Below are 26,548 nucleotides of genomic sequence, written 5' to 3'. Positions count from 1 at the left end.
CAACCCCGTCGACCACCACGCAACTCCTTTGGACTTACTAAAAAGGACAACTGGATCGCCCGGAAGATCCCCTCCCCGGTCGAAGAAGGTAGAACCCTGCGGGGGACACCTATCTAATCCTTGAGTGGCTTGATGGATGAGGATGATGGAGGGGCCGAAATTCGGAGGGAATGACTCGTCAGATGGAAGAGGGGGGTGCAAGCGTACTTGAGCGCGCGAGGTGAAGAAAATGGCAGGAGAGGGGCAGAAGAAAAGAGAGGAGAGCAGCAAAAGGAATCTGTTGTGTATATGTATATACCTACTTGGGGTTGGTACCTTCTAGGCTTTCTGGATGAGGGATGAGGAAGATCCACCGGGTCAGACAGTCATTCACTCAGTTCTCCCCAGACTTGAATTACATACAGACAAACGTTGAGCCGGACTGCCGATGGGGAGTATGGATTTCCTGCTGCATACACAGTGGTACTCTATCTAGCCTCTAGTATCTAGTAGTCTTCTCCAGGCTGATGAGATCTCTTCCCAAGACTATTCCGGCAGCTCTACGATAGTGACTCGAAGGGAGAGAAACAGGCAGAGTTTCCTGATTGGGCAAGGGTCTCTGATGGCATCTGGCGCCATTCCCGTTCAGGACCAATCACCAGACAGGCGCTTCTCCTCGCTTTTGATTGCCTCGAGCCAAAGTCTGTCCTGTCCCGTCAGGTATTGTCACTGCCTGGTATCTGGCCCGGTGACGAATCATCTCATGCTCAAGGCTGTTGAGGTACCTTCGAATGACTCCCCCAGATGAATGGGGATGTGGTCATATTCCCGTGGCGATCAGGCTTGTGGAATATCTCATTCCTACAGAAAACATTGATGGTGTTTTCCCTCCCAGATACCAGTGAGTGTTGATGCATACTCCCGTCTGCACGAAGTAAGCGCAAGCCTCCCCAGATGAAACCCCCAACGAGGCAGCCATTAACCAACAGCAAAACAGACAACAGCCTCAGAGGAAGGGAGGTCCCGGTCTGCAATTGCTGTTATATTTAGGCTTTGTGCAACCGGGGCGAAAGCTTTTTCCCTGGAAAGCTCCATGTTGAGTTCGTCTATCTGGGAAACGACTGGCCGGAGAGCTCGAGCACATCCAGCGCCAGTAAGCAAGCAGTGGAGATAGTTAGGGGCCCTGTTGCTGTTGTGTCCAGGAACTCCTGCGTGATCATCAGCAGAACGAGGCAACAAACTGGTATACTTTTGTTTATCTTTCTTGACTCATTCGGTAGGGTTACGCCAGTCATGCAGAATGCAATCGGAACAATCCCAGGCCGGAGTCCAGTCATCTCCGACCACAACGGTTACATTTGATAATGCGCATTGAACGAGGGCTTGTAGCCGACCATGGATCGACTCCAGGAATTCAGTCCTTCCCGTGCTGAGACTGCTGAGACTGAACGGTCATTGCTCAGGAACTGTCATCATTCCTGTGGCTTCCAGTGTTTGTTGGGGGCACGAGGCACGGAGAGTGGCGGAGGGGGAAAAGCAAAGGGCAGATGACCCAGTCGGACTGGGAGGTCACGAGCGCGGGCGCTAGGGTCGATCAGGGACCGTGCGTCATGCCGACCGTAACTTTACCGTTCAGTCAGTATTCAATGGATTCACTTCCTTCCTCTGCCTTCCGGGGCCAACCTTCATCCATACTGGGGCCAGATGCATCATCTTTCGTAGGATGGCAAACTTACTTACTTGCGTGCTATCAGTGGAGATGAATTGTTTCGATGCATACTACATACATATCAACAAGGTTCGAAGCTAACCAAAGCATCTCCCATATCCATCCCCACCCCTACCGAGGCTCTCTGCCACTCGCTTACAATTCAATTCCTTCAAAGTGGCAAAAAGTACGTACTCTATACCCGAAGAGAGCAAGTAGATAATGTAGAAAGAACACTGACTCGAACCAGAAAACCAACCATTACAAACCCCAGATCTCCTACCCATGACCATCACTTCGGAAACCATGCATAGCCGTCCAGTCCAAACCTCAATCCTCACGAACGAACATCTTCTAGTACGTAAATATGCAGCCATCATCTGTTAATATCAAGCTCCTCCTGCTATAACCCGCCCCGCTGCTGCCATAGGAATCGACCTAAACACGGGTCGGCTCAATTCAAGCTTTCCCGTTTGCATGCAGCGTCACCTTCGTCTCTTTGCACTAACAAGGACCGGAGACATGTAGGGGAATCAACTTACACTAGCAGTCGAGTAGTAACGTTCGAATCAAGAACAGGCAGACCAAGCTGCATCACGCCAAGCCCAGCCAAGTCCCTCCAGACAAGGAATGGGCCTTCTGCATGTCATCAGCAGGACACTTTGCTTTGCCATAGCTCCACCTGCAGATGCTAGTCCGAGTGAAACTACGATAGTAATATACTCCAGTGCATTATCTGCTACAGTCGATATCGATTATCACCTCATGCCTGTAGTTGACTACCCTCGATAACCAGCTCATTAATACCAACTGAATTATTATAGTATAACTACTATACTAATTAGCAGAACCCGGTGACTCGACCGAAGGGGGGTTGACCACTACCTGACCCCGGTTACACACATACCCAACCCATCCTAACACAGATTAAACCCTCTATTTACTACTATGTACCAAACAATCCATAGCATTACACAGAGCCCTCTACAATGCAGCACAGCATAGCACAGCATAGCCCTCGTTCATTCATATTTATCCAGAAACAAATAATCTAGTAGATACTTACCCTACTACAAACCGAACTTCACAGTATAATATACATAGCAGAAGGAACCATAGAAAGGACAACTAGTACTTGATTCTAGTGAAGAACAATAGCGATGAATGCTAATAGTAAGTACTAGATACTAGATCCAATGACCAGGCTGTGGTATAATGATCTTCAACCTGGCTGAAACAGAAGAATAATTCTAACAGGAGGTTCCATTCATTTCTTATAACAGAGTAATAGTAGATCCAAATTATGCGGCCATCAAGTTCTAGACTACACCGGAGGAAGGATGACTGGGCATATATCTAGTACTAGAGAGGAATAAAAGAGGTCATAGAATATGATTTTCATTAATATATCTCTCTCCACCACTGCCTCTATACTTGACATGTAATAGAGATTGCTGCATTTCTGGGCTATAAAGTCTATTTATCAATATACACGCAGTAGCGTAGCAAACAGAACGGTAATTTTTCTTAAAAAAGATACTACGTATATCTCAATCATCAAGAATCCGCATAGCCACCTAATAACGCCATCGGAGACTCAACTGGACCATGATAGAACTATCAATCAGTCGAACAACTCATCAGACATTATATCCCTTGATTAGTCATGATAAGATCTCGACCAAGTGGATTTCGAGTTAACCTCGTCGTGGGAGGAAGAGGAAGGGGATTCGACGGTGATGTTGATGGTTCCTGATAATGAGGTGGCTCTCTCGTAGCGGTCGACATGGTTTTCGATGTTACCATGATGCTGGTTGTTCGACTCGGGAGGAGATGGAGATGGAGATGGATAGAAGTGAGTGGTGGGTTCTTGTCGGATTTGTGGTGATGGTGGATGTGACGTGGACATTTTGTATGTGGTGATCAGTATATAGAACTTGGGGAAGGTTTAGTCTAGATGTGTATGACAGTAGTCTGTATACTGATAGATACTATATGATTATGAGTGTATAAGGATGCTAGTGATATGTATCATGATAGAGGGTTATGTGGCAAGTAGTAGGCATTGTTCACTTACGTTTGATTAAGGTCAAGCTCAAGTTAAGTATATCTGGTAGAGAGAACCAAGGGTGAGGGGACTGTTTGCCACTTTAATGATCGTGCAAAGCAACAACCGATTATCTGTGCGAAATTTCTGGGGTAGTAGATCTATTTGTTGGACACTTATGATATTCGATTGGTTTGTTACTATCTCTGTAAACATTGATCTGTCTAGGTATTTTGATACCGTGCATGTGGATTCACTATGTTGAGACCAGCTGAATCACGAACCGAAGGATCCGTCTCTCAAATCGGTTACCTTTTTAGGAACTATCTGGATCGAAGGAAATTATAAACCCTGGTACTTGATCCTTTATACCAAAGAGTGCCTAGTCGAGGCCCATTCAACAAGAACCCTAGCAGATAACGAAGAGTTTTAAATATAGTGATGGTATTCCAGAATTCGGACAACAGTAAGTAGGATGCAGTTAGGTAGGTGTGCAGCATGTCCAACGGCTAGTTGTTAGTCCTCATTGCGACTGACAGGCCCGTCAAACTCTTGTCCACTAATTTATGCCTAGAGCTATATCGTGTACAACTAGTTTATGGAATGATTGTATAGCTCGAACAAGACGTTGTCCTGCTGGAACTACGGAGTAAACGGTGTTGATTATGGAAGGTCTGGTCTCGTATTGCTTTTTATCGAGGCAGAGAAAGCATAGCCCCACCAGTGATACCATAATGTATGTCCTTCGACTGAGACTAGTCAATGTCGAGCACTGTAGCACCGTAAACTCCATTGTATCTCATCGGCAATATTTGCGCAGAAGTGATGATGTTAGCTTGGTTAAGGTCATGTTAATGGAATCTCGAGTGACTACTATAGGATGCAATCCAAGCGGCTAAGAGGATAGGTTCTAGAAGATCGCCTCGCTCTGGTGGCTATATTTCTCCACGCAGTGGCAGAAACTCACTATATGCATATTTAGTCCCCAATATGCAGTTATCTGTGCTTGCAATTATTGCTTCAGTACACCTCCATTGCACCATTGAGACAAATTTTGATTTTCCTGCTCAAGAATTGTTCAAAGAGATCGGGACACAAGTTGTCACATCATAGAGAATAGGGCACGATGGAATGCAGGGATGAAATGCCACCTTTTGACTATCGGGAGTGTCCGATGACCTGAGGTATGTGCATTCTCATCCTTCTCGGCATACCAAATTCGATGAAACTGAGTGGGGTTAGTGAAAGCAAGCGCCTGATGGAGTGGTAACATTCAACTGCAATCTATTGCAAGTCCTGCAGGCTCTCGGCGTGGCTGAACGAGAGAATCTGACCGATTGGCCAAACTCGTAAATCCATCATGCCATATGGCGTGATGTCAGATAGAACGACTTCACTGAACTGCAATTTTACCCGGCGCCCAATGCGAAGGTAGCTCGCATCTCCGTGTTAAACTAAGCGGTCACATACGGACAGGCCGGTCCTACCTGGACGTGAGAAGGATTTCAGCAACACAATCGATCATGTTAGCCAGGCTGTAAAGGGCGAGGACGCCATGTACTCTTGCGGTTGTTTGTAGACCGAGCACATTGACAGGGTAAATTTATCCCCGCGTACTGACAAGTCCAACTTCCAATCAAGACACGTTTACTCCTATTCTCGTGCCATTCGGAAGGGTAGCCTTATCAGCGTCGGAAAAAGATCACCGGGTGTTAACTAAACCAGACTGCTGAGGGTACCACCCTATGGTGCCTAGGACGGATGACTGATATGATACATGCGCCAAGCACGGACTTTTGATGCTTGCGCTGAGAGCTATATTTTCCAGTGTTCACCAGCTCAGCTAGGCCAAGTTTTATGCGCTGGATGTTGTCTGGATATCGACTAGCAATATTGGCGTCTAGGAGTATGACAGCATAGGTCGCGCATCGCTAACATTCAGCCACCAGCACTTCTGGTTCTGCATTGAGTGACTGATCTCGTAGCAACTGAAGTCACAAGTCAACACAGAACCACAGAACGGGTCGTCGGGTGGTCGCGTTGTAGTCACGTCAGGTCATCCACATCCACAGTGTATACGACAAGTCCTTTGCGCTTTGTTAGCAGAACATGGGTAATCGACTAGCAATCTTCATTGCAAAGGACTTTTAGCCCGAGCAATCGTCAGATAAGTCCACCATGACTTCAGCAACATATCGTGGTTCGACACCAACATCATGACGAAGACCACTGGTTTCGGAGAGGCGAATCGACGACGCACCACCGATGAATGACACAATCACCTCACGATCGACGCTATTGTGATGCAGGACCAATAGAAGCACCACGAAGCAGAAGCCCCGTTATCAGGAGAGCTTAAACGAACGACATCCGTCATCACCCACGAGAATTTCCCGGGGTCAAGTGGCGGAAACAAACGGGACGTAACCAGTATCCGGCCGTAACAGGATAGAAAGGCATTGATGGGAAGCGCATAGGCCAACCCTCGGCTATCATGATACCCTGACTCGTCTCCTGCGAAGAGGTTTCCCCCGGTTTCGGGACTATGAGTCACTGACCTTGTGTCGTCGGGAAATTCAGTCCCGAAGCTATCTACCCCAGATGGAGAAGAGCTGGAGGATGTCCGTTGCAGTTCCGAATCTTCTCCGTATCTACCGAGGTAGGCGGCGGGTAATCATATCAGAGACCCTCCTGGACACCCGACTATTGATAGATCAACTCCCACTATGGAAGGGCAGCGCGCACAGTCGCAGGCTATCACGTCCGCTAAACGACCCACGGGGGGGCAAAAGTACGAGAGCAGCGAGCGAGGCAGTGGTAGAAAGGGAAATAGAGCAGAGATAAGCTCAAGCTGTACCAGAAAGTCATTGTGTCATGTTAAGTCAATGGAGGAGACCTCCACAATGAACAATGGATGAAGTCATGAAGGGATTGTGCCAGGGAAACCAACTGGAGGCCGCAAGTCTTTGACATCATGGCCCGCCGCCGGTCTGGCAGGTTCTCGGCCTTGGAAGGGAAACAGCTTAGTCAGGGTCGAGGTTGATAGTTCAGCCGCTACACCAGGAAGAGCCAAGTTTGATTAGTTTGCTTTTAGTTAGTTTAGTTTCAAGGTGACTCTTCCTGTTTCCCCGTCCCTCGGGTGACTAACGGAAATAATTTTGCCGTCCCCTCGGTTGCTCAGGAGAAAGAAGGGGAGAACAGAAGATCCGTCGGTGAGAGACGGGGAAGGGGGGGCAGCATTAGACTAGAAGGTCGCCAGATGAATCTGAAACCAACGCGTGTCCAGCTGATCACGCCTTAATAGATTGACGGTTTATTGCTTACGAAGGAATGGATAAATTACTCCGGGCTCCAATCCCCCATACTAAAGGAGTGATCATGTGCGTTTCCGACTCCACGGTCCACAGCCCTCAAATCCACTTAATCCGGACTAGTGTTTCCCCTGCAACCCTAACTGCCCAAGCCCACGCTAAGCCCCAATGTAGTCTAGTGTTACTGTGTATAGCATGCACACTAGTCCCAGATGGTCCACGACCCCGCAACTCATGGCCAATCAGAGTAACAGGCCCTGTCCATCCCTTACCGTTCCTACTGGTAGGGTGTTCGTCTCCAGATTTCTGGAGCTGCACATGGCTTGGTCGCGTTTGCAATATCCGTATTGCATCCATCTGACAGAGAACCTATGAAGAGAAATCTGGGATTGGTTGGGGGTTTCATTCGGGGGGAAAGAAAGGTGGTGGGAGAGTGAAAGGAAAGACGAGGAGTGAACTCTGTTTGCGACAAAGGGAGTTGCTGGCCGCGAATGGCATTTCCCAGGAATCGTGAGGGCAGCCAGACTGGACGGACGACCCCCGGCGTCGAACATTCCACGGATTGCCGTCAGACCCGGACCCACTGGCGAGGTCAGCTGCCCGACCAGTTTTGCCAGTGGAGTCGAGTCGAGGCCCTTTTCTTTTTTAAATTTCTGTCCTGCTCTTCTCTTTTTCTCCCTGGTAACGTCCTGGGGCTTACTGTACACCCGGGCTGACTGGGACTTGGCTCCTCCCTCTCATTCCCTTTCGGTCACATACCAGAATCTTCTTACCTATCAAATGCGGTCTCCCCCCTCCCTCCCCCGGAAAGGTTAAATTATGATTGATGTAAAAGTAGAAAACAAAGTTAAGCGATACATAATACAAATGAAAAGTCATCCCATCATAGAATCATCACGAGATGAGGGGAGATGAAAAAGAGAGAAAACGAGAGGGACAGCGTGGGCAGCCAAGGTGGACTGACTGAGGGACTGACCGATACAGGCAGTACGCAGTACAAGTAGTAACTAAATCGTGGTACGAGTCTAGACCCGGGGATCAACCGCTTGCAGAATCTGCCAGATCAGATGGTCACCAGGACGGATTGCTCTTTTGGGTGTTCCGTCGGTCACGATCTAGCCAAAACCCAACCTTTCCAACTCTTCACTCTCTTTCCCCCTTAAGACTTTTTTCTCCCCTCCACTCGTTTCTTCTTAACCTTCCTCTTCTCCTCCTTCTTCCCCCTCCAGATTCTGATTTCCCCAAACCTTCACCCCCTCCTCCACTGGGCAGTCGCTCCCACTTCTTCTCCGGCTGACTGCCTATTACTATTTCTGCGCCGTATATCTATCAACCACCCACTACTCCCCCATCTATCCATCCATCCTATAAGCAATTGCCTCAATTGACTTGACTCATCACCAACACTTCACCCATTCATACCATCTCAGTAGCAATTAGACTACTAGACTGTCATCACAATGGCTGTCACCGCCATCGATATCATGCCCAAAAAGCCCTCCTCGTCTCCCCTCTCCTCCAACAACCCCTCCATGAATAAGCGCTGGCCCCCTCTGGCCGACAGGTCCTCCCTCTCCTACAAACTCACCACCCTGTCCCGTCAGAAACTCGCCCGGGAGGCCACCGCTCCCGACCCGGACATTCGTCGCTGCCTTGGTCACTTCCGTCTGCACTGCATGTCCATGGAATGGGCCCAGAAGGACATGTCGACGCGCATCAACTCGTTCGACCTGGAGGACGACGAGTCCGAGAGTGAGGAGGAGGACCGTGACGATGAAGACAAGGGTCGCGAAGACCGCAAGGATGAGGACCAGGACCGCCAGTCCTCTACCAATGACAACGAATCGGCCGAGAAGACATCGGAGCCTGAGAAGACTACTGTTCAGGTCACCTTCCATGTGTCTGCTCCTGCATCGGCCCCTCAAACATCTACCGACAAAGAAGACAAGGAGGAGAGCCTCTTAGAGAAGGGTCGCAATTGTCTGGAGAAGACCGTCCAGAGGAAAAACTTCTGGCCTTCTCCCGGCCAATGCCTGCCTGTGCGCATTGCCGGCTAAACGTCGCTATGATGCGACACATTTCCTCCTACCTCATCGATATTCTCATCTCTTCGCCACATCCCATCTCATTTCTACAACACCTACCACCAACTTCAAACACCACACCGAACATCACATAATTCTAATAATCCTCCTTCACGATGTCAACGAAATTACGAATCTCCTACCGTCTTAATCTCATTCGCTCATACATACTTGGCGGAGTCAACAAGCGACTCACTCATTGGTTTTACTTTGCTAGCTTGGAGTTGGTGCGAAGGTTTAATCAGTATCACTATCATCATCATAACATCATCATTGGAGTTCAACCATGTTAGAAGGAATAAGGAAAGGGAAAGCAAAAAGGAAAGGAACCTTGGAACGGATTACCAACAATGTATCTAGTTAAAAGTCTAAAATCAATATTGATCAAATATATCAAAACAGCCAACATCATACCATTATCTCAACATCCAGACCTACACTATAGATTCACCTACCTGATAAGTAAGGGAAAAAAAATAACATAGCCACGTATAACATCCTAATTCACCCAATCAACCAAGTAATTACAATCTTCACTCTGCAGACCAAACCGATTAATCAATCCGCAGCAAACTAACCTAGCAACCAACCCAGTAAATACTCCATAGTCGTATAGTAACCCTGCAGGGGTGTATCCCTGCACCTGCATTTGCATCAGCATCAGCAGCATCAGCAGCAGCAGCATCGATACCTTACCTTACCTCCTGTCTACCTTACCTGCCATCTTAACTAAATTAATTTATCTACGACCAGTCAAAACAAGTAATCAACCACTCATAACCCCAGAAACCAACTTATCATACTATACTAGCTCCCATGTGATAGTTACCAACTATCAACCATCAGGCATTAACCACATACTAACTTTACAGTAATTCCTGATACCCAACCATACATACATACAAAAACCACCAGGATTATTACTATGATGAAGAAGAAAGAGAGGGAAGAGATGTGGCAACGCGTGGCGCGGCCCAGCAAACATACATCCATACATCCATACATCCATACATCCATACATCCATACATCCATACATCCATACATACATACATACGTACATACCCAGCATGGCGTGATCTACTCTTGCGCCTGCAATGCACAACCACGATATCATCAGCCATCACCAAAACAGGAAGGTAAGCACCCCAGTACCAAGATAGGAAGGTAAGGCGAACAAGAAACACACAACTACCCCCAATTCTTGTATCTACCTCATCATGGAGGCGAAAAAGTTGCAACTTCATCATAAATCATACTACCACTGTCTTTTCTTTTTGCCGTTGATGACGATTAATGAGTCATAGGTACTTTTCTAAACGAACTAATTGAGTTCTGTTGGGGTTGCCACCAACGCGAGCGGATTATGGGTCTGGTTTTTGGTTGTTAGTAATGATTAGGGTAGGGATTGGCGTGCGGCGACATCGTCATCATCATCATCACTATCATGATCATGATCATTATCACTATGTGGGAAGTACTGATTACCTGTTGGGGTAAATAGATGGGTTCGTACTTTGTTTTCTGGGGAGTATATTGCATAATGGATGATTTAATTGCGTATTTTTCTCACTATATGTCACTATGCTTATGTTCTAACTAGATGATTGTCATAATACTAACCTAGCTAATTTGCCATCTCAGGGTATGTATGTTCTAAGTACTAATTAATATGTTTAACGCCCGCTAACCCACACTTATCCAAACAGCACAAGAAGATATGACATGTAAACGCCACTATGCTAAGTCATCATCATCATCATCCCACCCCAACTGTGCGTAGATCGATTTCTCCGGTGTTGCAGGCACAGCCGCAGCAGCAGCCGTCGGCACGGCTAGTCGGGCGGCACTTGTACCCTTCACAGGCGTAGCAAAGACGTTGGCTTTAGCCGGGGTAGTAGTAATCGTGGTTGTGGTCGCAGTAGTAGCACCCTTCACAGGTGTCCCTGCCACTGCTGCCGGCTCCGCAGCTGCAGTTTCCGCAATCACAGGAGCAGAAGGAATCGAAAAAATAGGGGCCATGGCCGGTTTCGGAGGCGTTTCCATGATCATGGACGGCTTGCTGGAGCCGATGGACTTGACTCGGGGCATATAGGCGTCCACGTGTCGGGCTGCGATCGGCGTGGTTGGACCCTTTTCAGTGGTCCGAAAGACAGGAGGAACAGGGGCAGGGACTGAAGTTGGGGCCGGGGCCGGCTTGCTGGGGACGCGGAAAAGGGGTCCTGATATTTTTCTCTTTGGCGACGCGCCGATATCAGCTGATGATAGAGGCTGCGTTGGTCGCCGCGTGGGCGTTTCCTGGATCGCCCTGTCGTCGGCAGATCGGAAGAGCCCTGAATTTGAGCTGGGTCGGATATTAGAGCCGGGGACAATTTGCGGCTCGCTTGTGAACGGGGAAGAGGATGAAGACCCCTGGGGTATGAGGGCTGGTTGGGAGACACTCTTGGGAAGAGGAGGCATGTCTGCCATGGCGTCTTTCTTACGACTGCCTTTGGGCGTCGCGGCCACCTGCACGCCTTGGCCGTAAGGGTTGCGCACTGGGTTCTTCGGCTTTCGTGAACTGCCGCCGCCGGTGGACAGTCGTTTGCTGGCGTCTTCGGCGATATCCTTGGCCACGAGCTCGCGGTTCGGTTTGCGCAGAGCGTGAATGGCTGCGTCGAGCTCTTTCTTTTGGTCCACGAGCATCTGCATCTTCTTGAGTTTTGTCTCATGCTGGCGCGCAACGGCGTTGAGATCCACTTCGCGATTCTCCACGCGCTTGGCTTTCTGGATGCCGCCGCGCACGTTGGCACTGACAGTAGGGAGCAAAGGGTCCAGAGACTCTCGTCGGCTTTCAGTCGGTGCCGGGGTTGTGTTGGACCGACTGAGTGATGGCGGTTGTCGGGTCTGAGACGGTGCCTGGTCTGTCAACACGCGCTGGAATGCACGACGACGGGACTTCTGAGCATGCTGTCGCTCAACAGGCGTTCCTGGTTCTCGTGGCGTCTTCTTCGTTTGAGGCTGCTTCGTGAAAGGCGAAATCGCAGTTGAGACGCCAAGTTTCCGAGTAATCAGCTTGCACTTGTCCGGCAGGCGAGACGCGTAGAACGGGACGATGACCTCCGTGCAGAAGTCGCGAACAGCATCACTCTCAATTTTCTTCCCAGATAGATGGTTGGTCTTGGCTGAGTCCGCGACCACGGTCTCCTCGAAGCTCACGGCATGCCAGATGCACAATCGGTCGAGGTGAAGCTCAAGCATGACATTCATATCCTGGGGTTTCTTGCCTTTGGCGGATTTTGTAGGCTTGTCGGCGCCCTCCCCATTACCCTCACGCTTCTTCTCATCCGCAATAATCGTCTCCAAAGCCATAGTCTCGAGGATCAAGAGAATCTGCAGCTGCGTTTCGCGCAACCGCAGGTCCGCAATATGCTTCTTGGATTCCGCATCCCTAGACATCTCAGACGGAAGCCCCTGATCATTGAGCGCACGATCGCGCCACCACTTGCGAATCAAGTCCCCTTCCTCCGGATACAGCCCATTCTTGCCGAGTTTCTTCTTTGTACTCCTGCGCTTCCGCTTCGGCGGCGCAGCCTCATCATCCGAAACACTCAACAGCAGGTCCTGAATCGTAGTCGGCAGAGTCTCACGATACTTGTGATCCATTCTCTTCGCCGTAAGGATAGCTTCTCTGTAGAACTCGACCAACTGGGCCGGTTTGCTGGACTCATTGTCCGAGGACTGGAATGCCGCGCGACAACGCGCCAGAGGGCCTTTGGCGAAATAAGCCACGGAAGTCTGTCCCCAGCCGTTAGCACCGCTCTGCCAATCTTATAAAACAACGGCGCATGCGCACTCACCTTCGACACATACAACGCCTGCAGATACTGCTCCCGCAGCCCATCCAGCAGCTCCTGCGGCGACTGCATCACCTCCACATCCTGCTCTCCAGCAGCAGCAGTAGCAGTAACATCACCACTCTGCTCCCCAACACCCAGCAACACCGGCCCTTCCGAGCCCTCATCACTGCGCAGCATCTCATCCTGTGTCTCTCTGGCATGAGTTTCCTCGAACACATGTCCAAAAACAACCTCCACATCCGCAACACTCCGTCCCCTCTTGCCCAGGACAACCGGTTCCGGATCCTCAATCCTCGCGACCTCCCACCACTCTCCGACATCTTTCCTCCCTCTTCGCTGTTCCATCCCAGACGAGAACGAGAACGGAAAGGCCGAACCAGCACTCGCCTTCGCCGCAACAACCACCTCCCCCTCACCTACACCCCGCAACCTCATCAACGCATAAACGCCCCTCTTTACGCGCTCAACCATCCACACCCCAGCCTCCCCGACAACCCGCACCGCTAGGACAGTATCCCCCGCATGTTCGTTTTCAAGGACAGGTATATCCCCGACGAATATATTGCACCATCCCTGGAGGCCTGCATTCTGAACCTTATGCTCGCGCGGTTCGAAGTCTATCCATGAGAAGGGAATAGCATTGCGGGAGAGAGTGGTGATGGGCGTGAGGTGGTGGTAGGGGTCATGGTCTTCGGAGAGGGATGCGGATTGGGACTGGTTATTAGTGGTGAATTAGCAACTCTGTCTACATGTACAATATGACGAAAAGGATATACATACACGAATACTTATCGTCTGCGGCTCCTCAGAAACAGCAAAGACGTCATTATGGACACCGAGATTCTCGGAATGCGAGACCTTGCGCTTCTTGTATGGATGGTTGTGAAGGGGGGCAGCTGATAACGAGGTACTTGTGGTATGGTTCGGGACGAGATTGAGAGGGATTGGAGCGAGGATATTGCTGCTGGGAGGAGATGTTGCTGCGGTGGTGGTGGTAGTTGCCATGGATGGCGGATGTGTGTGTATGTGAACGTGTAGATTGGCTTGTCTAAGTATGTATTATGAGTGCTGCATTTCGTGAATCGACCGGTCGGTATGGAGAATATGCTGAGTGATTATCTTGTATGTGCAATGGGTCTTTTTAATGGAGTATCCTCGATCAGTAGTAGTGGTGGTTGCGGTAAGTCGAGGCCTTCACTCCCTGGGGCGGTGGGTGACGCGAGTCACGTCGGCGGAGAACTGGGCGGCACGCGTCGCGGCGGAGGGGTTGCCGAGTATAGCAGATTTTGTTAAGGGCGGCATCACCCACGGGGATTCGCAGACCACTGAATCTGTGAGATTGAAGATTCAGATGATTTGGATAGTATAGATAAGTCCAACGGAAAATTGTCTATTGATCAGGGTGTATGGAGCATTTCCGATCTTGCGACCGCGATAAGACTCGTATGCTCTTAACCCTAAGTCGGACAGAGACCGCGGAACAGCCATGGCTAGATTGACTACAGATCGCTCCACTTGTCCAACTACATTTTCTACGATCTAGTTACAAGGCACAAGGCTACTCCATGCATATGCATTCATTAATCTATGTGCTAATGTTTAGATTAGCAGTATGGCGAGATGTCACTCTCAAGCCATCTATATCACTCCTATCGGAGCCATCATTCGAACCCCAGTGCGTCAGGGACACGCACCACCACGCCGGATGGCACGCATCCCCCGCAGATAAGACTCGAAGTTCCTATCGGTCCTAAGCCCGGAGGAGGTAGTGTTGAAGACTTTCGCTCCCGAAAACGCCGAAACAACCCTCCCAAGGTATATGAAAAAGTGGTATCATGTTGAATTTATCCTCGCCGAACCCGTCTCTTGCCGAGAGACCATGCAAAAAGTTGAACAAACATCCAAACATAAAAGTTGCTTTTTTGACATGTCTATGCTCGTGCTTTGAGTTGTTGAAAACAAAGCAAAATCATCACATTCGTAAAGGTAACAGACTCAGAAGAGAAGCAGGTCCACAGTCATTGCGAACGACTCGCTTAGAACTTGAGGGCCTTGGGCTTCTCCCAGGAGAATTCCTGGTTGGTGAAGTGACCGTTCTTGGCGGTCTTGAAGTAGATGGGCTTGGCCAGATCCAGCTCCTTGACAATGACACCGGGACGGAGGTCGAAGTTGTTGCGGATGATCTGGACGAGCTCATCGGAGGTCTTGGAGGAGGTGCCGTAGGTCTCAACGAAGATGGACAGGGGCTCAGCAACACCAATGGCGTAGGAGAGCTGGACCAGGGCACGGCGGGCAAGGCCAGCGTTGATGAGGGACTTGGCGATCCAACGAGCAACGTAGGCAGCCGAGCGGTCGACCTTGGAGTAGTCCTTACCGGAGAAAGCACCACCACCGTGAGCACCCCAACCACCGTAGGTGTCGACGATGATCTTACGGCCAGTGAGACCGGCGTCACCCTGGGGACCACCGATGACGAAGCGGCCGGAGGGCTGGAGGTGGTAGACGGTGCGGTCGTCCAGGAGGTTGGCAGGGATGACCGACTTGATGATCTGCTCCTTCAGGACCTTGCGGAGCTCCTCAGTGGTGACATCGTCACTGTGCTGGGCGGAGATGACAATGGTGTCCACGCGGAGGGGCTTGACAGCACCGTTGTCGTGGGCGTACTCGATGGTGACCTGGGTCTTGGTGTCGGGGCGGAGCCAAGGGATGGTGCCGTTCTTGCGGGCATCAGTCATGGCCTTGTTGAGCTTGTGAGAGAGGACGACGGTGAGGGGGAGGAGCTCAGGGGTCTCATCGGTGGCATAACCGAACATGATACCCTGGTCACCAGCACCGAGCTTCTCAAGGGCCTCCTCGTAGTGCAGACCCTGGGCGATATCGGGCGACTGCTGCTCAATGGCAACCAAGACGTTGCAGGTCTTGTAGTCGAAACCCTTCTCGGAGGCATCGTAGCCGATGTCCTGGATGGCACCACGGATGACCTTCTGGTAGTCAAGCTTGGCTTGGGTGGTGATTTCACCGAAGACCATCACCATACCTGGAACGTGGGTCAGCGCACTGTCCTGATAAGATTAGATGGGTGGGGCGGGGAGGGAAAAAAAAAAAAAACTTACCAGTCTTGGTAGCGGTCTCACAAGCGACCTAACGGTAACATGTTAACTCAAGACATTCACATGCAAGGTGGACAGGCCGAATCGGAAAAGCGCCGGCCAATCAAGGGGCCAAGGGGTGCGCAAGAAAAATCCGGTTCATATAGAACCGATGAGGGTCCGTACCTTAGAGAGAGGGTCCTCAGCAAGGCAGGCATCGAGGATGGCATCGGAGACCTGGTCACTGTGGAAATATTGTCAGTAAGACATGAAACGTGTGCGCCAGCTGGAATTGAGGCTCGACATACGCAATCTTATCGGGGTGACCCTCTCCGACGGACTCGGAGGTGAAGAGGAAAGTAGAACCGTTGGCGACGCTACCCATTGTGAAGAGTGGAGGGGGGGAATGTGTATAGATATGGAGGAATGAAGAAAGGAGAGAGGTGAAGGGGAGAGAAGAAGAGGAAGATTAGGGAGGGGAAAAATAGAGTAGATATTAAAGAAGCGAGAAATGTAAGAAAATGGGAGGGAGAGGGAAAAGGGAGGAGGGGAAAGAAGAGAAAAGAAGGAGGCAGAGAGGGGAATCTCGTATTAATGTGTCTCCGATGGCGCCATCTCTTCCGGCGGTCGGACTAGGCAGAAAAAAGTAAGAAAAGAATTGAGGAGGAAAAAAAAAGACCCAAAGGAAAAACATGCATCGGCGGCGGATTTTGATTTGCCAACCGAAAGATCACCCCTCTATTGTGCTGTCAGCCAATCGGCGTCTCTTTCATTAGACGACGGGCCTTCGGACTTTCTTCAATTTCAATCTGCCTGCAAATTCGGGGCTGAATTACTCTGCGAACTACCGAAAGCTCCTCCCTCTTCCCACCTTGACTCCATCCACATCTGATTCAGTTCACCCTTCGGATTCTGGCTCGCTTACGGGAGAATTGCGTGAATTTCCTTGGGTTTTCTGCAACTCCGAACCTAGTAGCAACTAGCCCCTCCCCTCCTTGTCAGCAATCGACCCCGCGCCGTACCTACTCTACCTTTCCTCTTCCTCCACCACCAGCGTTAGCACCCACCAACCCAAAGTGACGCCGTCAGCATGTCCAAATACGGCGTCCTAGTAATGGGCCCCGCCGGCGCGGGCAAAACCACCTTCTGCAGCTCCATCATCCAACATCTTCAAAACACGCGCCGCAGTTGTTTCTACGTGAACCTAGACCCCGCGGCCGAAACCTTCAACTACGAGCCGGACCTCGACATCCGCGAGCTCATCACCCTCGAAGATGTGATGGAAGAGCTGGGGCTAGGTCCCAACGGCGGGCTCATCTACTGCTTTGAGTTCCTCCTTCAGAACCTCGAATTCCTCTCTGAAGCCCTCGATCCCCTCAGCGAAGAATACCTCATCATCTTCGACATGCCAGGCCAGATCGAGCTCTACACACACATCCCGCTGCTCCCTTCCCTGGTGCAGTTCCTATCCCGGCAGGGCCCGCTAAACATCAGTCTCTGCGCGGCGTATCTGCTCGAGAGCACGTTCGTCGTGGACAAGGCCAAGTTCTTTGCCGGCACACTGAGTGCCATGTCGGCCATGTTGATGCTGGAGATGCCGCACGTCAATATCCTGAGCAAGATGGACCAGGTCAAGGATATGGTCTCGCGCAAGGAACTGAAGCAGTTTACTAACGTGGATGTGAATAACCTGCTGGGCACGGCGGGTGACGAGGAGACATCCCCAGTGGCCACTGGAGACCCATCGTCCAAGGACACAATGCTGAGCGGAGGATCTTTCCAGCAATTAAACCGCGCGGTCGGCCAACTCATCGATGATTTCAGCATGGTCTCGTTCCTCAAGCTGGACGTGCAGGATGAGGATAGTGTTGCCGCGGTGCTGAGCCATATTGACGATGCTATTCAGTACCATGAGGCTCAGGAACCCCGCGAGCCTTCCGATGCCCAGGAGGTCGATTACGAAGACTGAGCTGAGTGAGATGCTGTAAGCCGTTGTTGGCGCTGCCGCTGCCGCCGGCGCGCGCCGTGATTACGCCATCGCATCAGGATTCTGGGGGCGCATGCGCTAGCGCATCCTACTTTACTACCCCATCGAGTTATATAGAGCTGTTGCTGTTGTTACTTACTAGGTAACTTGTGCGTACCTGGCTGCTGTTACACGCGCTGCCTTGCTGAGTCACCAGCAACAACAACAACAACAACAACAACAACAACAACAACAACAACAACAACAATACCGACCAACCCGCCCGTCGCTGTTCTGCCATAAGCATCTACCCACCTGGTATGGGGGCCAAAATAATGGCGGCTAGATGCAGTGCTCGTATCCGGATACGATTTAAAAACCGACGGGAATTACTTAATTGTCCGACCGACCGACCGACCGGCCTGAAACAGGAATGTGAGCTGAAGGAAGGAAAAGCCAAGTACTTACTCAGTATCTACTTGACTCCTTACTACATAGTATCTATAAATAAGATGTCTCTAAAACCGAACCAATGATAATGTCATATCATAATAGCCAAGTATGCATCTGCACCTGCACCCTTTCTGCTCTTGTGTCACTCGGTAGCTCCGTAAACAGCTTCTCAACTGCAGAAGTAGTAATGATAATAAAGATAGATAGTGGCAATATGAGTTGTTTCTTCTGTCTTATCTTATCATCAGCAATTGAAATGATATCCCTTTCAATCCTTGCAGTGTACATGGCTTAGCATACCATAGCACACATATCTATACCTCACCGCTCAATTCAAGGCAACTAAAACTCAATTCATGTCACATTCAATTCAATCGAACCAAAACCAGCCATGTATCCATGCAGCATGCACTTCGTTTAATCGTAGCTCAGTCCAGGCCGGTCTCGGACCGGGCTCGACCTCGGTGTCATTCCTTCACATCTTCCAATGGCAATCCCATCCTACCTTCACCATAAAACCCCATGATTATTACCAGTTTCCCAACTCAACCAAGTATCTATATCCCCAATGACTTCCCCTCTCAACTCCAATACTATATCATAACTTCCTAATACCTCCCCGCCCCTCCCAACCCTGTAACATACCCCCCGGACCCCATCCCAGAGCCAGACCCCGTAACAGCCCTCCCGCCCTCAACCCCATCCCTGAACCCATCGACAAACCCTCCGACAAGCCCAACCATCCACCCCAGATCCCTGCCCGTTTTCTCAATCCCCACCGAGTACACATACCACAAGGCAGCCAGCACAAGCGCCCACCACAGCAACCTCAGGGCCAGATTGACCCAGAACATGACGAGACGGCGAGCATAGTCGAGGATCTTGAGGGAGATGATGAGGACCAGGGCGAGGATGAAGATGGAGACAAGGTCGGGCATGGGCATGGAGGAGGTGAGGAGCGAGGCGAGCGGGTGGATGAGGTAGGGGTCGAGATAGGCGGTGCGGCAGTGGGAGATGTAGGGGGTCAGGTAGGTTGTATGGAGGGAGGCGAGGTGGGAGGCGATGGGGGTGGAGGTGAGGGTTTGAAAGGTTGGATGTTGTTGGATTAGAGAGAGGAGGGAGTCTGTGGGTGGGAGATTAGTATTATTGTTTGGAGTGATTGGTGTGATGATGTTGGTGGTGTTGATGGGGGTGTTCATGGGGTAGTTGTAGGAGGTGTTAGTTGCGTTTGAGGTGTTACCTGGGAGAAAGTCCATTGTGATTGATGGAGCTCAGTCAACCAGATCTCTAGACTGGTAGGAAGAAGAGAGAGTATGGAGGCAGGCGAGGTGGCCACTCTCTTTTTATGCCTTGGAAGACTGGACACTGAAGGTTTGTGGCCGGGTAATCTGAGGTGGATAAGGTTGCAGGAAAGAACCTTGTGCTATATACAGAGGTGACTATAAGGTGGAAAGTATCATGGTCGATCTGAGGAAGCCAAAATAAAGGAGTTTGGAAGAGTAGATGATGGATGAAGGAGAGACCGGGACTTTCCCTCGGCCAGATGCGCCAAAGACAATGCGGCGATGCGCGGACCAATGAGCGGCTGAGCGCAAAGCCAAACCAGGCAAACACCGCAGCCAGTCCGGGGGTGGATCCCGTGATATCAACGGAACTCGCAGGCATGCGACAAGTCAACTTTCTCTTCCTTCCTTGCACATTCTTATTTTACTCTGCTAGAATTTTTCTCATCTCAGTATACTCAGTTGACAACTGTACATCTATGCAATTATACATGATCACGTCGTGATCGTGAGATATATACATGCCCATCTGGCCATGGACTCCAAGTTGACCATATACAAGCATTGGAGTATGCGCTGCACCTCGACCAAAACAAAGAGGTGCTTCCAAAACATGTCACACGCTAGAGTGTCGACGCCAAAACACCTCCCATGGGATTATTTTATACAACGAAGAAACAAGAAAAAGTCTAATATGCTGTCGTTCAAGCCATCAGAGTCCTGAACGTCTCACGTTGGGCCATGATTTCGGCCTGGAGTTTGCGGGTCTGGCGGAGTGCATCGTCGCTGTTGCAGTTTGTTAGCCATTATCTTGACATAAACACGTTTCTAATTACATACCGATCAGACTGGAGCTCCGCAACTTCGATTTGCGCCCGGTTCATCCGGCTCACAACTTCCTCCATCTCCGAATCAGCGTCGCGAAGGAGCTTCTCCAGCTCCTTCACCCGCCGTTCCAGCGTTTCAGATTGGATAGCCTGATCCAAAGCAATGCCCCTACCACTGGTTGTCAAGTCCAGACGTGGCGACCGCGCGCCAAACGGCGTGGTCGGAGGCATGGGCGACAGGGCCGCAGGGCTGCGAGCGCCATTCTTCATGCGCTTCAGCTGCGCGTTGTGGTTCTCCTCAAGAGCGCGCACTTCTTCTTCGTGGCGCGCCATTTCGTCCTCGGAGTACTGCTGCGCCATCAGCAAGATGTCCTCCATCTCCTTGAGACGGGCCTGCATCTCATTGATACGAGCGGCTGACAGCTGTTGCTCCTTTTCACCCTTGCCAATGGCCTCCGCCAAACGGCTCCGCAGGGCATTGTTGCTGGCCAGCTGCTGTTGCACATGCTGCGCGAGCACGTCTGTGCGGTTGACCGACTCCACGAGTGAGTTTTGCTCGGCAAGGGGCGACTGAGCCGCGCTGGCTTCGGCGATTTCCCGATCCGCCTGAAGTTGTCTGTAAGCGGACTCCAGGGAGGAAGAGGTTGCGAGGACCTCGGCAAATCCATCCCGATCACATTCGAGGTCTTCGGGAACGGTGATGTCGTGCTCCTGGAGTATTACACGCAAGGAGGTGGTTTCCTGTTCAGCCCGGTCCAGGTCCATCTTCAGACCTGCCAATCCTTTTTCGCACTGCCACTTTTGTTCCAGAGCTTCCTCGGCACGCTGCCGAAGGTCATTCACTTCTTCGCGCAAGTTGCGCACTTCGCGCTCATAGCCCAGCTTGCGCGGAGAGCCCACTTGCTGTGCGCGCGCAATCTCCATCTCCATGAGCCGAAGCCGTTTCTCGTATTCACGGGCATCGTGGGCCTGACGATCGAGCAGACGCCGAAGAGATTGGTGAAGAGCATCGCGTTGCGCTTCGACATCCTCAATCCTATCCGCCAGATTCTCGCGGGGAGACTCATTGCGCTCCTTGGCAGAAACCGAGTTCGACCGCGACAGGGAACTGGAGCGGGATAGACCGGGCGACGGCTTGGTACGCACGCGCGCCAGCGAATTCGACCGCGACAGTCCCAATCCGACATTTCGGGCAGTGGGCATGCCATCTTCTTCGGCAATTGAAGCGAATCGACTGCCCTGCAGCTGGGCGAGAGAGGCATTTTCAATCTTCAACGCTTCGATTTCCTCCAGCAACCGCTGGACTTCCGAGGGATCAGATGAAGGCGCGGCAGGTTGACCACCTTGTTGCAGTTGAGGGATCACAGTGTCACGCATATGATCCCGTTCGTTTCGCAACTGTTCGAGTTCTACTCGCATGGCGGTCAACAGGTCTTCGAAATTGTCCTTGATCTGGCGCTCCTCGGCCAGCTTCCTACGGGTATCATCTAATGCGGCTTCGAGCTCCCTTGTCCGGGAGGACAGGTCCGAGAGATCTACTCTCTCCCGTCGCAGCTAAAATATGTTAGTCTGGGACTATCGTTCTCTCAGCTGATGGAAAGTCGTACCTGCTGGACCTGGGACTCTAGAATCTGGACGTGTGCTTCCGAGGCTGCCCGGCGACTACGCTCTTCTTGCAACTTTTGGCCCAGATCCACCTTGATCTGAGCCCGCTCCTGCTCTGCAGTGCGCTTGTACTTCTCAATGTCTTCGACCCGACCACCCGACTCAAAGGCGTAGCGGATGGAGCTGCTGCCCGAATCGGAGAAGTAATCGCTAGTCCGGCGATTGGGGGTATCTAAGGGCATATCTGACTGCAATCTCTCCACCAAATCCTCCAACTCCATCTCCCGCCGGATGGACCCGGCCAGCTCGGAACTGATCTCCCGCAGCTCATTCTCAAGCTCGGTCACCAGAGTCGTCGCCCTGGAGTCCAGGATACTGCCACTGCTCAGAGATGGATTCCGCTGCGGGAGAGGCACTTGCGGCTTGGAGGGGTCGAAGGGCACCGTGGTGGAGGGTGTTATGGAGAAGGATGCGCTGTGGAGGGAAGCAGGCATTGGGGAAGGCACCGGAGAACGACCGGACTCGGAGATCTCGGTACTAGAGGATTCCGCGCCGGGGGAAGAGGTTGTAGCGCGCCACCCAAAAAAGGAACTGATCTTGTTCGCCGGCGTTTTCGGCTGTTTGGAGTCACCGGATGAGGACCGGCTGGGGGAATCTATATGTAGAGGTGGAGGACGGCGTGAGGGTAAATTCAAGGCCATGGTCGTGGGGCGCTTGGGGAGGAAAGCCGGTGATTTCAGGATGGGCACGAAGGGCTCGCTCACAAGACGGCTGTGTAAGGACGTCCCATTCGAGAATTGAGAGGAGTATCTGGGATTGTGGGTATGATTGTTGCTGCTCTCGTCGTCGTCGTCAACGTAGGCTGCGGAGGTATCTATACGTAGATGGGACGCGGACGGACCACCACGAGGAGATCTGGAGAAGAGTAGAAAAGGTCCGAGATTAGTCTTGCCACGTCTGAAGGGAAAAGTGGACATGGAAAGGCCTTCTCCAGGCTGCAGAAGTAGCGTGAGATTGCAAGGACCGCAAGCACAAGAGTGAGGGGGAGCAGGGGGAGAAGGTGAGGGGAAGAGAGCACGGGCAGGGGGGCAACGGCTGTCATACCTGTCCAGGTTCCTTGGAACCGAATGAAGGGAGTCCTCGTCCTCCTGGCCGTCAACTTCATACACAGAACCGGAGAAGGAGTAGGTGGATGCAGGGGAGAAGGCCAAGTTATGATGATGGTCAGCAGCGAGAGGAGAAGAAGAGACAGGGAGTGATAGCGGATCTGCAGGCGAGTCACCCCGGGGGGAGGAGGGTAGCAGGGGCGAGGAAGGAGGCCTGGATTGGCGCGACAGGATCACAGCATCCTGGGGAAGCGGTTTCCTGCGCACAAGGGTAGCAGAAGGAGGGGGAGAGGCCAGAGAGGTATTAGAGGGCGGCAAATGGGAAGAAGGAGAGGTGACAGGACCAGCAGCGGCAGCGGAGGTGGAGGAAGCAGAGGAGGGAGGACGAGGAGGACTTGGCCAAGCGCCGGGGTCATCAGACACAGGGAATGGAGACTGATGATAAGTCTGGGACAAGGAATGGAGATGATTATGGTTTGGGCTTGAGGATAAAGCGCCCGAGGCAGGCGGAGAAGTCCAGCCTGGGGCCATGAGGGAGAAGACACTCTAATTGGCAAGGTTGAGCGCCAAACCCGGGACAATTGACAAGAACAGGCAAAGACGGGAAGGGGGGGGAGACAGAGAGGAGGGAAGATCAGAAACAATCGTTGGTCAATGAGTTCAGGATTGACGCACCCTCATGGTGACGAGGGCAGGAGGCGTTTAGTTTGGCACGGGGCAATAATCGATGGAAAGGCAGGTTTGACAAGACGTTCAGGGGAATAGTGGATGGAACGGACCCATTGGACGGGTGAGCAAGTAGATAGTCAATAGGTAAAGTTCAGACAATCCCAATCTAGCTGGATCAATCAGTCCATCACAAAAGCAGACATGCGCACATGGATTACACGCAGTCAGTTTCTGAATGGGTTAGTTCCAGTTGGTTTAGAGGGAAAATCGGGCGAGAAGGGCGAAGGGGAGAAAAAAGGAGGGCGGATTGAAAGGGGCGGAGAGTGAGAGAGAGAGGAAGAAAGACTTCGGAGAGAGAGGATCGTGAGATTGACCTGAGCTTCAAGCCAATTGCTGATTGGCGCCGACAAAACTAATTCCCGAATTGGTGGGGATTTGCTCTACTCAGTTACAGGAACCCATAATAATAATAATAATAATCCGCTGGGTCTTTAGTTGGTAGATAGTTGGTTGTCAACACCCAACTTTTCTCACTGCCCAGAGGGCCATTGTTGCTAGTCAATACTCATCAGGCTGGACTCAACATTCCTACAGCTCCTCTCATATTTCTTTACGCCAGTTTTCTTCATCTTCCTGCTATCTCTGCCATCCCGAGACCAGCTCGCCTCCAGTCCAGACGGCCGATCGGAGTCCAGCCCCACTCGATATCGCGGTAGTCGGAAGACCGCAGTTCTAGTCAGGGGTAGTCTAGAGACACAAGTTACTGACTGACTGACTTTCCATACACCACCCAAACCATGGTTGCAGCATCAACCACAACCAAACATCAAGGTCAAAGAAACCAGAGATCCATTTTCAGACCCCCAAAGATATGCTGTCATCTTTTGTTTCACCAACAAGGAGGCTTGTATACTGAAAATAGCACAACCAAATTAAACAGAAATAATGTGGCCCTATAGTCAGCATATCGGCTGGCCCCAACCTCTCCCTCTCCCGAGTCCCGAGAGAGAGAGAAAATCTCTTACTCTACTTACTACTACTAACTAGACTAGTGGCCGGTGCGTTCTGCACCCGAGCAGTTATGACCCGAACTAGTTCCACTCCTAACCACCTATTTACTGCACATACGACAGTAGAGTACAGAGTAGTCGTCACCTACTGTACATTCAGGAGAGTGTCAATGCAGAATGCAGCTTGCAGACGGAGACATCGTCACACTTCCAGTGCACTGATCTCCACTTTTGCGGATCTCCTGCATGTGATGACTGGCGATGTGATTGGGTTTGAGACCTGAACCGTGGTAGAAAAGTGAGACTCCCGTCTGCACTGTATAGCCTTAGGGGGGCCATGGCAATGGGGCTGCTATGTACTAAGAGTTCTAAGCGCTTGGCTTGACTCGCTTGGATGGAATGTTACAAACTACTAACTAACCGCCGCGGTTCTCCGTCCCGAACCAACATTTTCCTTCTCTCCTGCATCAGTTAGAAACTGACACACGACCAGTCCAGAATCCAATTACTAAATATATCTTGCGACGTGAAACGACTGTCAACCGATAGATACTATTGAGGCTTATTCTAGACCTTCGATCGTCGACGGTTGGCTGCAATAGTGTAGGTTTACTATACAGTAGTATTATTATCTGGCTACTATTTATTACTTATTCTCTACCACTATAGCACTAAACGTGATAGGAGATGGTCTGACCACGGATAACCCTGGGGGTTTATTATTATGGATCATCCTGACTAGTACTAACGGGTCTACTACGTACTTACTAAATTGATAAGTTCTGCCGTGTCTAGTATATAAATTAAGTGGTTCTATTATCCTACAGCAACCACTCAAGTAGTAAAGGTCCAGTACGTGTTCCCTTTGTCTATCCCATCTTCTCTGGGTATTCTTCTCCGAGAGAGACATTCACATTAGTAGTACGGAGTGTAGTCTAGCCACTATCTATCATAAATATATTTACTAATGAGACATTAATAAAAATTATTTCCATTCCATCTCTACTTATCTCCCCTTCTATCTTTCTGTCAAACGTTGTATTCTTCTCAATTTCTCAATCTTGAGAATACTTAAAAAGAAAAATGTATAATAATGAACCACCTACTACATCAGCAAGGGGCCGAAACCTACTTCTTCCCAAACTCTAAGCCCAACACAACTCTCTTTGTGATTGACACCACCACCATCAACCATCAATCCGAAAGCAAACAGAACAATGGAAAATAACTACATAATCCACGAACTAAATTCTCCTTCTTCTGCTTCTATATTTATCCCTCCTCGTCGTTACTCAAGTGGCGCCATCCCATGCGCTTTATGTCTTAGTCTACTCCGTACACTTCATGGCCTACAAACTGAAAGGGCTAAGGAAGGATAGATAATACAGGGCTGCAGGGGTGGATTCAGTTAGTGTTAGCCCCCCCGGCCCCCTTACTACTCGCGTATGTAGACCCTTTTTTCTTCGCTCTCTTCTCGTTCCTTGGTTCAGTGGGTGTCAAACGTACAGTAGTGCCGCAGGAAATAAGCAAATATGTAGATAGCTGCAGGTGTTCCCGTTCTATTTTGGGAGTCA

At 50.7% G+C, this 26,548-nt stretch overlaps 8 protein-coding genes across 8 annotated transcripts; 4 read left to right on the top strand and 4 right to left on the bottom strand.

The window, feature by feature from the left end:
* The first annotated feature begins 8,166 nt into the window (after nt 1-8,166).
* On the top strand, nt 8,167-9,524 carry BDQ94DRAFT_134832 (uncharacterized protein). Its single transcript, XM_026764553.1, has one exon. It carries the CDS (start codon nt 8,506-8,508, stop codon nt 9,100-9,102), a length of 597 nt encoding a protein of 198 aa, XP_026631918.1. The 5' UTR covers nt 8,167-8,505; the 3' UTR covers nt 9,103-9,524.
* Nucleotides 9,525-10,620: 1,096 nt separating this feature from the next.
* On the bottom strand, nt 10,621-14,124 carry BDQ94DRAFT_179800 (uncharacterized protein). The gene is made up of 3 exons (XM_026773475.1): nt 13,747-14,124; nt 12,967-13,680; nt 10,621-12,904 (listed from the first exon to the last, which is right to left on the bottom strand). Exons 1-3 carry the CDS (start codon nt 13,969-13,971, stop codon nt 10,865-10,867), a joined length of 2,979 nt encoding a protein of 992 aa, XP_026631917.1. The 5' UTR covers nt 13,972-14,124; the 3' UTR covers nt 10,621-10,864.
* Nucleotides 14,125-14,525: 401 nt separating this feature from the next.
* BDQ94DRAFT_134827 (S-adenosylmethionine synthetase) lies at nt 14,526-16,686 on the bottom strand. The gene is made up of 4 exons (XM_026764552.1): nt 16,364-16,686; nt 16,242-16,299; nt 16,080-16,107; nt 14,526-16,003 (listed from the first exon to the last, which is right to left on the bottom strand). Exons 1-4 carry the CDS (start codon nt 16,438-16,440, stop codon nt 15,003-15,005), a joined length of 1,164 nt encoding a protein of 387 aa, XP_026631916.1. The 5' UTR covers nt 16,441-16,686; the 3' UTR covers nt 14,526-15,002.
* A 60-nt stretch (nt 16,687-16,746) lies between these two features.
* Nucleotides 16,747-18,261, top strand: BDQ94DRAFT_134826 (putative signal sequence-binding GTPase GPN3). Its single transcript, XM_026764551.1, has one exon. It carries the CDS (start codon nt 17,146-17,148, stop codon nt 18,022-18,024), a length of 879 nt encoding a protein of 292 aa, XP_026631915.1. The 5' UTR covers nt 16,747-17,145; the 3' UTR covers nt 18,025-18,261.
* BDQ94DRAFT_49241 (uncharacterized protein) lies at nt 18,088-18,440 on the bottom strand. The gene has a single exon (XM_026775897.1). It carries the CDS (start codon nt 18,326-18,328, stop codon nt 18,152-18,154), a length of 177 nt encoding a protein of 58 aa, XP_026631914.1. The 5' UTR covers nt 18,329-18,440; the 3' UTR covers nt 18,088-18,151.
* BDQ94DRAFT_134825 (uncharacterized protein) lies at nt 18,213-19,115 on the top strand. The gene has a single exon (XM_026764550.1). It carries the CDS (start codon nt 18,342-18,344, stop codon nt 18,555-18,557), a length of 216 nt encoding a protein of 71 aa, XP_026631913.1. The 5' UTR covers nt 18,213-18,341; the 3' UTR covers nt 18,558-19,115.
* Nucleotides 19,116-20,195: 1,080 nt separating this feature from the next.
* Nucleotides 20,196-23,278, bottom strand: BDQ94DRAFT_134824 (uncharacterized protein). The gene is made up of 2 exons (XM_026764549.1): nt 22,192-23,278; nt 20,196-22,138 (listed from the first exon to the last, which is right to left on the bottom strand). Exons 1-2 carry the CDS (start codon nt 23,164-23,166, stop codon nt 20,564-20,566), a joined length of 2,550 nt encoding a protein of 849 aa, XP_026631912.1. The 5' UTR covers nt 23,167-23,278; the 3' UTR covers nt 20,196-20,563.
* A 1,757-nt stretch (nt 23,279-25,035) lies between these two features.
* Nucleotides 25,036-25,321, top strand: BDQ94DRAFT_134819 (uncharacterized protein). Its single transcript, XM_026764548.1, has one exon. It carries the CDS (start codon nt 25,046-25,048, stop codon nt 25,256-25,258), a length of 213 nt encoding a protein of 70 aa, XP_026631911.1. The 5' UTR covers nt 25,036-25,045; the 3' UTR covers nt 25,259-25,321.
* Nucleotides 25,322-26,548: the final 1,227 nt, after the last annotated feature.

This window comes from Aspergillus welwitschiae (assembly GCF_003344945.1).
Source record: "Aspergillus welwitschiae strain CBS 139.54b unplaced genomic scaffold BDQ94scaffold_2, whole genome shotgun sequence".
Classification (NCBI taxonomy): Eukaryota; Fungi; Ascomycota; class Eurotiomycetes; order Eurotiales; family Aspergillaceae; genus Aspergillus; species Aspergillus welwitschiae.
Note: the sequence above shows the minus strand (reverse complement) of the source record. Positions and strands in the feature narration are given on the sequence as shown.